Raw genomic sequence first — 16,120 nt, forward strand, 5'->3', positions numbered from 1 at the left:
TTTAACTTTTTAAGTAAAGTGTATTATGTAGTAAAAGATTATTTAAACTTTTAAAGATCTATAGACTATGCTAAATGATATAATTTTTAAAGATAAAAATAGAAAATTTCTGGAATCGGACTAGAAAGTGCCGGTTAATTACTGGTTCTGGATCGGTTTAAATTAATATTTTAATATTCATATGAATATTAATAAATCTTTAAACTGTCAGTTTCAGTTCAAAATTTTGAAGCAATGGTTCCGGTTTAGTTCGAATTTATCTACAGTACAGTTCGGTTCTGATTCGAACTGAATCAGTGGCCATACCCAGATAAAATAACTGTTGACAATCTAAGTATTGGAAATGTTGAAATTACTTCTTTAATAGCCAAAGTTGTTGCCTCTGTATTAACTTATCTTCTGCATGTATGTTTGCATTACTTTTTCTTACGCAATTGAAATGGTGCGATCAAGGCTTCAAGAGCAATGAAAAGTCAAAAATTTCGAAGTTCCATATACTGGACTTAGTGATTCTGTTAAGAAGGTGTTTCAAAAGAAAGGTTTCAATGCTTTTATTAATTCCGAAGTTTCTATTTTTTTTCTTTTTCCCATTCAATAATTTTTTATAGGCTAAATGACAAAAAGAATTAGATGAATAATGTTTTATTATATGAGAACAATATATTCCCTATGAGGAAATTTTATTTCCATTTTTTTTGAAACAAAATTTTATTTCCATTTTTAATTCTTATCTTACTTTCTTAACTATAGTTTCTCTGTCTAACTAATTGGATGCTTTTTTTAATATTTGTTTGACTAATTTTTTATCTTTTGACTAGACCATTTTAAATATTTTAAATTTTAAAATTAATATCTCTAAATACTAAATATGGTCTAACCATATCCATTTAATACCTAAGTCTAAAAAGTTGGAGACTAAATTTAACACATTTGGTCTACTACACTACTCGGGCCTCCTTTTTTTTTTTTTTCTTCCATCTCTTCTAATCAAAAGAGCTATTAAATTGATAACAAAATGTAGAATTTTTGATTTCAGATTCCATTATTATTCAAGAAGCATTATGAAATTAATTTTTTTTTTTATTTAGCTTTTACTTGCTATATTAATTGAGCTAATGCTTAGATGTGACTACTAAATATGAATAATGAATCAATACAAACTATGACATAAAATATACATAATTAAATGAGCTATTCAGAGTTTTTAAATTAATTTTTTATTTTTATTTTGAGTAAAGTCCAAAAAGATTATATATCTAATAAAACATTTTTTTATATTGATTTATTCTTATATTTATTACTAAAAGAATTATAAAAAACTATAGTTTTCACGATGTATAATTTGTACACAATATATACTAATCTATTTCCATAAATTTTTAACACTTGAACTTTTTATAAAATTACTATATAATTTACCTTATTGTTAAATTGCTATCTAGTATAAACTAATTAAAACAAAGGAAATTTTCATTTAAAAATGAAATTGAATAATTTACCTCTCAAAAAAAAAAAAATATATGTTTAATTCAATTTGAATAGTTTTAACTCTAACATAAATGGAAAAAAAAATTGGGTTCTAATTTTTAGAAAAAAAAGTTATAATTGTATAATTTTTTTTTAAACGGTGGTTTTTTGATGGGTTTGGGCAGTTTGATGAAGACCTTCTTAACCATTGCACTTAGCTTTTGCTGTTGAAGGCCTCTCAAATAATCTGGTGGTGTTTGTTCAAATTCTCCAATTTGTTTGCCGCCCCCTCCATTCCCTCCTTCCGACCTCTTACCACTTAACAACCAATACAGCCGCCATTCTTATTGATTTGGTTCCAATACACTTCCGTCGCCACAAACAGAACCTAAAGCGCCCCCTCACCTTTCAATTCCGGTGGTCTCAGCAGGTCTGATTCTCAACAATAAGGAGGATAGCCACCCTCCAATCAGTCCACCGCTGTCACAACCGCCTGCTACTCTGGTGCTTCACGGCCCCGTTTTTCTCTGCACTCACCTGCTCGCTCCTCTTCCTTCTCTGTGCCCCCAAACCCTAACCCTCGCCAGTGCACTTTAAATTCGGCGCTATCAGGCCCCGGCAACAACAGCTTGGTGAGTCTTCCTTTCTTTTTCTTTTTTCCTTGCTATGAGCACTTTCAATTTTTACATTTCTAGTCTTTTAAATGACCCCAAATTTGTCTCAGCTTTTTTTTTGCACCATTTCTTTCAAATGGTTCACTGTTCATAATAGAGCTGCTTCACCGTGCCCACTTACGAAACTCATCTTTAATACATAGTGTATAATGAAGCTGAAATTACTATGTCTCTACATTTATAAGATAGTGGCACCAGATTTCAAGTTTTTGAATCTAGTTATCTTAAATGAGCCCTAAATTTCTTTTGAATATTTCCCTTGAATTTAGGCAGAGTTTGAGTTGAGAAAAGCTTGAAGACTGATAATGGAGGAGTCATTGATACCAGGCAAACGAAAAACATCAGAGGAAGTTGAGCTTGGAAATAACCCTCAGCAAGAATCTCCCTTAAAGCGGAGAAATTTGACACGTACTTGTGTGCATGAGGTTGCTGTTCCCAGTGGTTACACAGCAACTAAAGATGAAAAGGTTTATGGTACTCTCTCAAATCCTGAATACAATGGCGAGATGGCAAAGACCTACAAGTTTGAACTTGATCCATTTCAGAAAGTGTCAGTGGCATGTTTGGAAAGGAATGAATCAGTTCTTGTTTCTGCTCATACATCTGCAGGGAAGACTGCAGTTGCTGAGTATGCAATTGCTATGGCATTCAGGGATAAGCAGAGAGTGATATATACATCACCGTTGAAAGCTCTAAGTAACCAGAAGTACAGGGAGTTACATCAGGAGTTTCAAGATGTTGGGTTGATGACAGGTGATGTGACTCTTTCTCCTAACGCCAGTTGTTTGGTGATGACAACAGAGATTCTCAGGGGGATGCTTTATAGGGGATCAGAGATTTTGAAGGAAGTTGCATGGGTTATCTTTGATGAAATTCATTATATGAAGGATCGTGAACGTGGGGTTGTTTGGGAAGAGAGTATTATATTTTTGCCACCAGAAATTAAGATGGTTTTCCTTTCTGCAACAATGTCAAATGCCACAGAATTTGCAGAGTGGATTTGTCATTTGCATAAGCAGCCTTGTCATGTGGTATACACAGATTTCCGACCAACTCCTTTGCAGCATTATGTTTTTCCAATCGGTGGTGCAGGATTGTATCTTGTGGTTGATGAGAATGAGCAGTTCAGGGAAGACAATTTTATAAAACTCCAAGATACATTTACAAAACAGAAAGTTGGTGATGGGAACAAGAGTGCAAATAGTAAAGGAAGTGGAAGGATTGCAAAGGCTGGGAATGCTTCAGGTGGTTCTGATATATACAAAATTGTAAAGGTGTGTCTTCAATTGCTGCTCAATTTTAGGTTCCTCAAATTTATTTTTCCTTGAAATTGTTCTCATGGATGTTCAACATTCATTTTTCTTTTATCTTTTACTTTTTTCCTGCTCTGGATTACCTTCTTGCAGATTGCTCTGGTAGATTGACTCACCAAACGAAAATGGATATCTATAACATCCCTTGTTTTCAAATAAGGCATGGTGGAGGAAGGCCTCCTAGGTTTTAGATGGAACAAAATACATGATCTAAAAGTCAACTTTTTAGGGTCGCATGTTTAATGATAAATAGGCAAAATACTATGTTTCAATTACATAAGAATTAGCCAAAAAAGAATGCTAATATTAACCATTTGAATGCTTTTAAAAATTATAGAAATTTGGAAATTGATAACATCATAATAATATAATTAGCAAATGTTTGTATAGGTTTGCTTCTTTATTTATGGTTGTACACATGATTTTATATTGATTTCATTGTTACCCATCACAAATGATCCAATGACATGGATTGTGCCATCTAGATCACATGCAATATGTGTGTAATAATTGTGATTTCTGGTTGTTTAGTACTACTGTAAGCTTTTTTTTGCTCTAATTTCCATTTTTCTGATGGTATATGCAAGCTTCAGATTCAGGATACATTTACTTGTGGTAATTAAATTAAAATGAGCTTACTTATGTAGAACTAGCTTGAGTTTTAAATGTGCAACTTGGAATGATGGAGAAAACAAGGGAACTCCACATTGGAATTTGATCAATATTTTGGCAAATTACTCTTCACATTACTAGAGTACAAAGTTATTTTGTAAATAGGGGTATTTCTGTACTTTTATCAGTTCTGAGTACTGGTTATATGGTCTCTAGTTTTGTTTTGAGTTTCATTAGCATTCTTAGCAACAAAGGAGTCAAATAATGAAGAAGTCTTTAATGAAGAAGTCTTTTATTAGGAAGTCCAAGTTTCATATGGAATTGGACTTCCAACAAGTAAAGGCTTAGAATCAATATGCCTATGCTTGTACAGTATTACCCTAGTTTTTTTCTGTCAATAAAATGCCAATAATTTTTGTTCTTGTTTTCTGGATTATTTGATGGAATTCAAACCCTAGGAATGTGTGAGGCTTTCTTGACAGGAATTAGTCATAGATCCCACTAGTGCGAGGCTAATGATTTATATTGTTTGCATAATTTTCTAGAGATGATCAATTTTGGCAAATTAACTTTTAACTTTAATGCTTGAGTTCTACGGGCTAGCCCTCACATCTAAAAATCAACTTTTCCCTGGTCATTCTACATCATGGAATTTCTCATAAGCTGCATGCAACTTCTCCTCTCTTTGTTCTTCTCTCTCTCTTTGAAAGAAGAAATTTTATTGAGAGAGAGAGAAGAATCTTATGGGGAAGGGGGTAAAGAATTTTCTCCTAATAATTACGCAAAATGGAATAGATGAAAGCAAGTCTACGGTCCCAGCTAAAGATACTTCTTTAGAAACCAAAACCATAAGGAAGCTGCAAAAACAATGTGTCCTTCGCGAATGCATCTGTTTATAACTTTATATTGATCCTCAAAAATTATTGCTTTAGCAGTTCTAGCTTCTAATTCCTTTTTCTCAAAGCCGGTTAATTGCAAAGTTGGTTTCTAGACTTGCTCATTGCTTATCATTTTTTTTTTGAAATCAAGTTTTTGATTGATAAATTTTTTTTTAATTGATTGCAGTTTGACTAGATTCAATTGCTAGAATACTGAAATGGAATGTCTTACCCACCATATGTTGTCCTAACCCCCACTCTCCACAACATTCATCTCTTTCACTCTCTACTTTTGTCTCTCAATTATATATTGTCAATCATCTTTGGCCCCACGGATAGGGTGCACCACATAAATTGCTGTAGTCATTGTTTGTACTTTTCATAATTTAATTTCTGCCTGACAGTCATGTTTTTGCAGTTCTGTTATTACTAACTCATCTTCTGTTGTGTTTTTATCAAGATTACAACATTAGTTACTCTAAGTTTGCTGAATGCACTTGTACAATATGTTTGGATGGAAGTAAAATATTGGAGGAAAGGAAATAGTTGAGATAATAACGAGGGAGAGTATTTTCTCTTGTTTGGGAATAAAGAAGAAAATAACTAAGGAAAGAAGATATTTACTAAAATACTCCCATGCCCACAAATATGCAATCTCTCAAAATAGGAGAGAAAATGAAGCAAGTGTGAGGGAGAATGACACTATTGATTGTTCAATTATTGAATACACCTTGTGCTTTTGTAATTATTGCCAGTACTTTCTTTTCCTTCCTAGTACAATTGTGTATGTGCCAAGTACATCTACAGCTTCTATACGACATTTAAACATGCAAGTAGGGTCTTCAAATTTTATTTGTTCAATGAATACTAATTCTTTATTTATAAACCAATTAACCATTCTTAAAGTAAAATAAGTAATATATGAATTGTTGGTATGACAATAGATACTATTACTTTATCATTTTTTTGCTTTTCTATTTTTTGAATTTTTTCCATCTCAAATGAATATTTTTTATGTAATTAATCATGTAAGTATAGGGTTAAAATTGAAAATATATAATAATTACATATTTTTTCATCTCATATTTATAGCTTTCCAAACAAAGGTTCCTCCCATCCAAGAGGATGGAAAATAATAAAAGAAAAAGAAGCATATTTTTCATTATTTTTCTTTCTTATTTTCTCTCCTTTTAATCCAAACATAGTGTTATAAGTTGATGGAATTTTTGGCTTATCTTTGCTGCTTTCACTTTGGAATTTCAGATGATTATGGAACGGAAATTTCAACCAGTTATAGTTTTCAGCTTCAGTAGAAGAGAGTGCGAACAACATGCAATGTCTATGTCTAAACTTGATTTTAATACACAAGAGGAAAAGGATGTTGTGGAGCAAGTATTTAATAATGCAATACTCTGCTTGAATGAGGAAGACAGAGACTTGCCTGCTATTGAGTTAATGTTGCCACTACTTCAGCGAGGCATTGCTGTCCATCATTCTGGCCTTCTTCCAGTCATCAAGGAACTTGTAGAGCTTCTTTTCCAGGAAGGTCTAGTAAAGGCCCTGTTTGCCACAGAGACGGTAAGTGTTTAACTTCACAAAGGGGCACCCCTATGTGACGGGTGCTCGTGTAAGGGAGGTTTTCCTTTTATTCTTTCAAAGCTTAGCATCATCATCAGTGTTTGTTTAGGGTCTGGCTTAACTTTATAATGACTTTACTTTGCGGCAGTTTGCCATGGGTTTAAACATGCCTGCAAAGACTGTTGTTTTCACGGCTGTTAAGAAATGGGATGGTGATAGCCATCGCTACATTGGATCCGGGGAGTATATCCAGGTATTTTAAGATGCATGCTTATCAATTTATACTTGCATGTTTTTACATTAACAGGTATATACATTTGTATACAAGTCAACTTATATTTTTATCTTCACTCCTATGCTATCTGATTTCTTTAGATGAGCGGAAGGGCTGGGCGCCGTGGCAAAGACGAGCGTGGTATTTGTATAATAATGATTGATGAGAGGGTATTTTCTTTTTCAGCTAGTCATGTCTTAATATTTGTCAGTTTATGGTCCCTAATTTCTTGTGCAAAAATTAGTTATTTTTTGTAGCACTTTTTTTCGTCTATCATTAATATTGCAGCTCTGTTTTAGGTATTACAGTGTTCGTACACACATTCAACTCAGTTCTATATTTACACTTGCATACATGTGTACATTCTTTCCATGTCAACAAATGCCTGTTACATTTTGTTGCAGATACACATTATGATCTTAGGTATATGTTTTGAAAGAGTATAATATGGTCCTCTATTCTTTTCTTTCGGATTACTGATTTTGCTATTGCTTTTATAGATGGAGATGAATACACTTAAGGACATGGTTTTGGGTAAACCAGCTCCTCTAGTTAGTACATTCAGACTCAGCTACTATTCAATTTTAAATTTAATGAGACGTGCTGAAGGCCAGTTCACTGCAGAGCATGTTATAAAAAATTCGTTCCACCAATTTCAGTACGAGAAGGTTTTTTGAAATTCCATCTCTCTTCCCTAGTTTGCATATGGTGACTATAGTGATCAAACAAATCAGTCATGTCTTTCTACCTTTCAGGCTTTACCTGACATAGGGAAAAAGGTTTCAAAACTGGAGGAGGAAGCTGCTGCACTTGATGCTTCAGGAGAGGTAAGCATTTTTTCTGTAGATCATATAAGATTTTATTTTTAATGTAATTATTTTGATTTAAATAATTTCATTGCATGATATATGCATTTCTGTTAATTTGTGTAGACTGAAGTTGCAGAATATCATAAGTTAAAACTTGAGATGGCCCAATTCGAGAAGAAGATGATGACAGAAATAACAAGGCCTGAAAGAATTCTTTATTATCTTTGCACTGGTCGACTGGTATCTACTAAGCATGACCATTTTTTTGAATTCAACTGAACAGATAATTTGTTATTCAAAATTTGGAATCATATCCCCCCCCCCTCTCACTAGTAAAGGTTTCTTTCATCACTTTAATTTTCCTTGGTTTTCTGTCAAAACTTTTAGTGCTGTATTTTTTGGAGTTTCAAATGATGTCATATATATGTTTAAATAGTCGCACATGTATTTATTTACTTCAATCTTGCCTTGCATATATGACATTCAAATCAACCTCATTTGTCCGCTTGTAGGTCAGGTTTCGAAACAGAATAAGAATATATGTATGTATATAGAATTTCAATTTTGTTTATTAATTAATAATAATAATAATATTATTATTATTATTTTGGGTGTGGGACTAGGTTATGCATGCATATAAGGGGGTGAGAGAGAGTACAGGCCACTTGTCTAGGTTTGTTATCTTAGGTTTGGAAACATACTGCTTTTTCTGCTGAAGAGATAATCTTCTTAGGACATAATAAGGTCAGGAAAGCGCATTTGACTTCTTTGTATTTTGTTTTCTACTGAGAAATACTTGTCTATGATGCAGATCAAGGTAAGAGAAGGTGGAACTGATTGGGGTTGGGGAGTTGTTGTAAATGTTGTTAAAAAACCCGCTGCTGGGTTGGGCACATTGTCATCACGTGGTGGTGGTTACATAGTGGATACTTTACTTCATTGCTCTCCTGGATCTAGTGAGAGTGGTTCACGACCAAGACCATGTCCACCTCGGCCTGGAGAAAAGGGTGAGATGCACGTGGTAAGCTGACACACCAGTGAAACAATATATATATATATATATATATATATTTTAATTTTTTGAGCCATGCTGCTATTGATTCAAGTATATGCTCAATCTAATGGAGATCTTGATTTATGTTTGCATCCGCTTTAGGTCCCTGTTCAGTTACCTCTTATTTCTGCTTTAAGTAAAGTCAGAATATCTGTCCCTTCTGACCTTCGACCACTGGAAGCAAGACAAAGTATACTGCTGGCAGTGCAGGAGTTGGGAACTCGGTTTCCTGAAGGTCTTCCAAAACTTAATCCTGTAAAGGTAACCATCTGCTATAATGTCTTTTTTTCCTTAAAAAAAAAAAAAAATTCAGAACAAAGGATCATTTTAGAGAAACTGAAAAATTTTTGATGTCTTTCCTTAGGAATTTTTTAGTTTTTCAAGAATAAAGGATAATATTAGTGAAAATAACACCAACTTTTTGATATTATTCCTTCCTTATGGCTTGTGGTTCTTTGGTATTGGGATAAAAGATGGTGTATGTCCCTGTCATCAAGTAAACTTGTCAGTCCCTCTTCCAATCTCTATATGGTATGAATCTAGGATGTCGATTTCAGTGAAATTTGAAAAATGCAACCTGTCTTGACACTGATTTACTGGCTTAGCTTGAAGCTTGCTTGTACAATGACATCATTAGCAAAAATGCTGATAGTCCCTTTCATTTTATTTTCGTCTTATTTAAAAGATTTTCAACATTTTGGAGTCAGTTCTACAGTCCATCTAGAGCTTCCTAGCTTTTATACCTGTGGAAGAGCTTCTGCCACCCAGGTTGATGCAGTGGTGAGAAGAGTTATTATTTTTGTATACCATCAACACTGTCATTGTCAGTTTTAATGTAATGTCGCATTCTTTTTCTTGTTGCAACTAGTTTCTTTACTCTTTGTTTTCATGTTTGTTTTGTGAAAAAGGTCATTGTTGTTGTAGGTTTCTGATACTGCTGCTGTTATATATGCTCATGGTTATTTTAGGACATGAAGATTGAAGATCCTGAAATTGTTGATCTGGTTAATCAAATTGAGGAACTAGAAAGGAAGTTACATGCTCATCCTCTGCACAAGGTTTGTCATATCATTCAAAATCAATTCCATGCCATCTTTATTCCAATAAAATTTTGCAAGCAGTGGGATGGTTTCTGCACTTTTTGAAAAATCATACAAGTGATACAATTGTCTTAGTAATCATATGTATTTGATTTGTTTTTGCAGTCACAAGATGTGAATCAGATCAGAAATTTCCAACGGAAGGCAGAGGTGAATCATGAAATTCAACAACTCAAGTCAAAAATGCGGGACTCACAGGTATTTGTCTCTCTAATGTTTGTTCAAGTAGTATGATTAAAAATTGAGTTGTAGACAGTATAATGATCATACAACATGTGACTGATTATGTTTGTAGCTGTCTGTAAAGAATAAAAGAGTAGGATATTATAGGCATGTATTCTGACAACTTTCCTTTTCTCACTATAGCCAAATGTTCACTGATATTTTCTTTTGCTTTCGTTGCATTCGCGTCATTCCAATCTTTTGTGCTTCACCTACCTTTGTTGTTCTAATTTCATCCATGATTGATTTTCCAGCTTCAAAAGTTCCGTGATGAATTAAAGAACCGTTCACGAGTCTTGAGAAGGCTTGGACATATAAATGCTGATGGTGTTGTCCAACTGAAGGGTAGGGCAGCCTGCTTGATAGACACAGGAGATGAACTACTTGTTACTGAACTGATGTTCAATGGTGAATTAATGACCACAATCTCTTGATTTGTTGATGCTCACAGATTTTTGTTTTATTTCAGGCTAGGCTTGTCTGACCAGGTTGCTTTTGGCACTAGGTGTATGACATTAAAACTGACATTATAGGGTTTTTGAATCATTGAAAGTGTGCTGATTCAAGATTTTGACACACACTGCCCTCTTTTTTTTTTTTTAATTTTATAAATAAAAGAAATACATTTCAAAGGAACTTCAAATTGAATCTAGTAGCAGGATATACCAGTTAGCATTAGAGAAATAATGAGTTAATAATAGATATTTTATTTTCTGCTATAACAATTTTGAGGACATTGAATTTGTTATTCTAAACTAAAATATTAATTTGAACAGGGAAAAACTATAATTTATATTATCTAAATGATGGTTGGATTATGGCAAATAGATAATGGTGATAGGCTTTGGGAGCTGATTCCAGCCTGGTCAATGCTGATTCTAATTTTTGTTTGATCTGTCGTCCTACATTATGACTTGGGTGTGCATTTTTTATCAGGTACCTTCAATGATCTTGATCACCACCAAGTTGCAGCTCTTGCAAGTTGCTTCATTCCTGTAGACAAATCTAGTGAGCAAATACATTTGAGAACAGAGTTGGCCAAACCATTACAACAACTCCAAGAGAGTGCAAGAAAAATAGCAGAAGTATGTTATTTTTGCCTGTTTACTTTTGTTCATGTTATGTAATTAATTATGAGTAGTTAGAAATGTCTTTGAATAATTGCAGATACAATATGAATGTAAATTGGATATCAATGTGGATGAGTACGTTGAATCAACAGTGAGACCATATTTGATGGATGTGATTTACTGTTGGTCGAAGGTTAGTGATCTTGTAATTATGGAAACTAATATTTCTTCTTCTTATTATTATTACTACTTTTATTTTTGGGGGGGAGGGGGGTTGGGTGGGTTGTTCAGTGTTGTTTGAATCCAATAGGTGTGAGGCACACGTAGGCACAACCTCTGTGCCTTACCTATCCCACATGAGGCATAGTGAGGCCTGCCAGGCCTCAGGTGCTGTCTTGGCCTTAGGCATGCCGCTATTTTTTTTTTCCTCTAAATTTCCCCTACTCTTCTTACTGTGTGGGTCAATAATCTAGATATTTTAAAAATTAAATATTCTTTATAGAATCCTCATATTAAACAAGCAACGTGTGAATTTTCTAATTCAAATGTATTTCAAAAGGGAACTAACTATATTTAAAGAAAACAAAAGAAAAAATGAAAAGGTAATAAAGGAATGCATCAAACATCAGAGTTCTCTCTCCAATATCCTATGGCAAATGACAGCATGAGACACTGATTCTTCCTCTCTCAGTCTCCCTTAAGGCAAATGGCACAGTTATTCCAGGTATGTTATCTCATTTTCTTCTCCTTTTTATTCTTTCCTTGATTCTTTTTCTATTTATAGTATTGTTTTTTATTTATCATTTATAATTTCTGCTTTTAGTTGGAGTTTTTTTTTAACGTTTAATATATATATATATATATATATATATATATATATATCTCCCAAATGCGGTTGAGTGGCCTTTTTTAGAGTGCCTGTTGTTCTTTATTTGTTTTTTTTTTTTTTCCAGAAATTTGACAATAAGAACAAGGGTTACAACAGCAAATCCTCCAATTAAACTTAAGAAGGAAGTGGGAGAGGAGATGATGTGGAAGAAGTGGATGTTGGAGATGATGATGCTTCTGACGATGAAAACATTGAAATTTTTTATCTTGATAATGAGGAAGATTTCTAGTTTAGTTATGATTCCTATTTAATATTGGTCTTTATTCTTGATTAGATTTAAGACTTATCAATAGTTTAAGTTTTGACACTTAGATTAGTTTTGAATTACTCTTGAGCATTTATAAATTGCATCTTTTGGTGGTTTTTTAATATAAAAAATTGATGACATTTAGTGATGTTTTGTTGTTCTTTCCATTATATATGTTAACAATTCTTAGAATTTCTAACAAAGTGTGGCTCCTTTTTTTTTTTTTTTTTTTGTTATGATGTCTAAATGATGGCTGCTGAAATATGATGGGAACGGGATGTTTGCTGAAATTTAAAGGTATGAGTTTATTTTATATTTGTCTAGTTTGTATATGTTGAATTCTATATTTTTTTTAGACAATATGTGATTATATACCTCATTATTCAACTAGGAAATATATTTTTCCTCTTTTTAAGTCAACATGCACCTTGAATCTACTGGGCATGCTCCTAGTTGTGCACTTTGTGCCTTAGGCTCCATGACACTTTTTACCGTCTTGGGTCCTTTGACTACTTTGGTTGGTTAATTGGATGGGATCTGGTCTTTGAAATTAATTTTCAATTTTTGGCTTAATTATATAATTTATAACTTAATTTTAAGGGTAAATTACTATTAATTCCCTGAGGTTTGATTGAAATTACTACTTAGTCCCTACTTTTCAGAAAAAAATAACTGGCGAGTCCCTGACATTTTTATTCGTTGCATTTGGACATCTTTCTGTTGAAATAGTGACATTTTTTTTGTTCTCCATTTTGATGATGAGCTACTCACCACACAGAAAACCTAGCTACCCACTGTTCGCTTTCTATCTCCTCTTTCTCTTTCTTCTCCTCCACTCTCATCCAGCCCTCCAATCAACTTATACAGAGTAACTTCTTTGGACACAGTAGACAGAAGATTGGATTTTGATTTGAGATGGTCTAGTTGTTCTTTGCTTGTTATGCCAGACTGTTAAAAAAAAAAAATTTATTAACTGTAATAATGATAAAAATAGTTTCAATTAACCAAAGACCATAGCTTAGTTTGCTGCATTTTCTTGACAATCAAGCAAAAATAATGAAAGAGAGTCCAGAGAATTTGATCTCTGGAAATTCTGGATCAGATTGATTCACTTTCATGCACAGAATAAAAGAGGGGCAGGGAAGCGACTGAGAAACTAAAGGAATCTCACTATATATATTTTCAAGATAATGATACATGAGTAATCATGCCCAACAATAATCATCGAATTTAAAATAAGCCATAAGTTTCCAGTTCTTTTAAACACCAAGAATCCCATAAAGTGCCGTCAATAATACAAAAGAACTGACATCTAACCTGTAATTAAATCACAAAACAATCAAATGCAAATAATTGAGATCCAGATTGAGATTAAAAAACATAACTGCAAGCAACAAAACTAGTAATACTGCAGTGTTGATAGCTGAAGCAAGTTTTTGAAGATTATCAAAAGTGAAATCAAGCCGAACAAGAAGATAAAACAAAAGAATCAAAACCCAGAAATTCTTTTTGGAGTGTTTGGTAACTATTTAACTAATATTCTTAAGAGTTCTATGGGTTAATCGCATGTGGTTAAAAGATAATGTCACCTTCATAAGAGCATATCTAATCTAATTTGTAATAAAACCTGCTCTGATTGCTGACAGTATCAAGCTGTCCAACCTAATCCCAGTCTTTCATTATGTCAGACGCTCTAAGTTTCTGTGTTAGATACTTCCTATTTGTATCCAATGGATACGTGGCGAGGTAGGCAGTTGGAATATGGCTCTCTTGTGGAAAGGCACCTGAATATTCCATTATCGGTTTCAACCTTAATCCTCGAGCAAATTCTCTAATTTTGCAAAATCAATAATGAGGAAGTCAAGAGCTTTCCAGTTCACCAGCAACAAATACTTTGATTCGTTGTGACCTACCTACCTTGATTGAGGTGCCTTTGATAGAAATTGAAAGAGAATTTTAGGGTTTGGTTAAATTGGGAAATTAAAGAAAAATTTGTATAAAGGGAAATTGAATTGAAAAATAGAAAAGGAAAAGAAAGTAATAATGTGGAAAATTAGCATGAAAACTAGTGGTGGAGAGTGAGGGGGTTGTGGAGAAAAAAAATTATGTTTCTTCTTTGCACAGATGGACTGTTATAGGAAGAGTATTTTTGTCTTCTTATTGAAAATTAATGGTAAAAATGTCATTAGTTGGAGAGGACTTCCCAGTGTAATGGATCAAAATTTTCAAGGACTTGCCAGTTATTTTTCCAAATAGTGGGGATTAAGTAGTAAATCTAGTAATTTTAATATTTAATCATTCTTATTGCAAGATATATGTGTTTGACGACACGAAGAGGTAAAGAAGAGTTCTAGTTTTGCAAGAAGAAAAAGTTGTTCCCCAAGTGTTTCTGAAGTTCCAAATAATTTTTAAAAAATATTTCATAATAAAAATAAAAGGAAAGAAAAAGAAATTAGAAACAGATTTGTGTTTTCAGATTTTTGTTTTAGCTTTGGTAGCTTATTTAGAACTGGTCCATGCAATTCTTAATTTAAGTATTTCAATCTGGAATTTCATGATTGTCAAGAACTTTTAGTTTTTAATTTTAAAATGTTGTATAAAAAAAGACAACTGAAATCAACTAAGCATCAATCAAGGACTAGTTCGGGTTCGCTATATGAATTTGCTTTCTTCATTCCCCTTGAAAGTAAATATATATTTAAATGAAATGTGTTTGTTGCACTCTGCTAGAACATTGACAATGAGTGTCATTTCTTCTATTTTAAATTTATCTTTTGTATATATATATTTTTTCTCCTCCAGGGTGCAAGCTTTGCTGAAGTTATACAAATGACTGACATCTTCGAGGGTAGTATCATTAGGAGCGCTAGGCGACTAGATGAATTCTTGAACCAGGTAAATTGTTAAAATTTCTTGCTCTATAGAAAAATTATGGATAACAGCCTACATGCAATGTGATTCTGTGGCCTTTTTGTGCTATTTCTCTTCAAGCTTTTACAGAATATTGCTTGCACAAGGTCTCATCTATTGGTTTGTTAGAATGTTGTATGTAAAAGTCAAGTCCTTATAGAAACGGGTTAATTGGTAAAACTTCCTCATGGTTTTTGTTTTGTATATTAGTATTGCTTTGAAGTTAGCAACTTTTAGTCCCTTATTTTGGTTGATGACTTAACTATAATCCTTGATTTAAAAATTGTAATATTTTTATTACATATTAATCCTTGTCTTAAATTAAACCATTGCTTGTTCGTTGAATTGTTATATTATATAACATTTTTAGCCCCTCAAGATCTTGTATTTTCATAGATGGGATGGTAGTATGGGACTAAAATTGCTAGGCTTTGAATGGTATTGATCAAAGTGTATCTTAAAGCAAATCTTAGAGTTTCTTTGTTTTTTGTGGGTAATTCAAAACAGGGAAGAAAAGGGGTAGGAGGATAGAGGAGGTTGATTTCGCTACTAACTTAGGATATGATTTGAAAGGGGTAGGCTCAGTTGGCTTGCTAGTTCAGATCATGATACGAGTTGAAGTATTATTCAGATCGTTTAGGATTTCTTTTTGGGTAATTCAAAAAGGGAGGAAAAGGAGGTAAAAAAGAGGGGAGGGAAGAGAGAGAGAGAAGGGGGGGGGGGGGGGGGTTTGCAGCAGGAGGATGAGTGGGAGATTGATTTCACTAGTAACTTAGAATATGATTTGAGAGGGGTAGGCTCAGTTGGTTTGCTAGTTCGGATCATGATATGAGTTGAAGTATTATTCAGATTTTTTTTTTTTTTTTTGTAAAAATATAGTGAAAATTATGTAATTTATAATGATTATTATTATTATTATTATTATTAGTTTGACAAAATAATTTATTTTTAATATATTGGGAAGAGGAAAATTTTACAAGGGTTGCATTTAAATAATTTTACATGGGACGTGCGTTCCAATTC

At 33.1% G+C, this 16,120-nt stretch overlaps 1 protein-coding gene across 3 annotated transcripts; it reads left to right on the forward strand.

The window, feature by feature from the left end:
- Positions 1-1,651: 1,651 nt before the first annotated feature.
- HEN2 (RNA helicase, ATP-dependent, SK12/DOB1 protein) lies at positions 1,652-15,082 on the forward strand (the record flags this gene model as incomplete). 3 transcript variants are annotated; one of them, XM_089721526.1, is given in 16 exon segments in its annotated part: positions 1,652-2,099; positions 2,411-3,415; positions 6,208-6,522; positions 6,671-6,775; positions 6,898-6,966; positions 7,297-7,464; positions 7,552-7,623; positions 7,729-7,845; positions 8,417-8,626; positions 8,762-8,920; positions 9,628-9,717; positions 9,865-9,957; positions 10,236-10,326; positions 10,918-11,066; positions 11,149-11,244; positions 14,990-15,082. In XM_089721526.1, coding segments are annotated over 15 exon segments (2,796 nt in total), but the record flags the coding sequence as incomplete, so codon positions are not given.
- Positions 15,083-16,120: the final 1,038 nt, after the last annotated feature.

This window comes from Jatropha curcas, chromosome 5 (genome assembly GCF_041381405.1).
Source record: "Jatropha curcas cultivar XTBG-Jc1 chromosome 5, XTBG_Jcur_1.0, whole genome shotgun sequence".
Lineage (NCBI taxonomy): Eukaryota > Viridiplantae > Streptophyta > Magnoliopsida > Malpighiales > Euphorbiaceae > Jatropha > Jatropha curcas.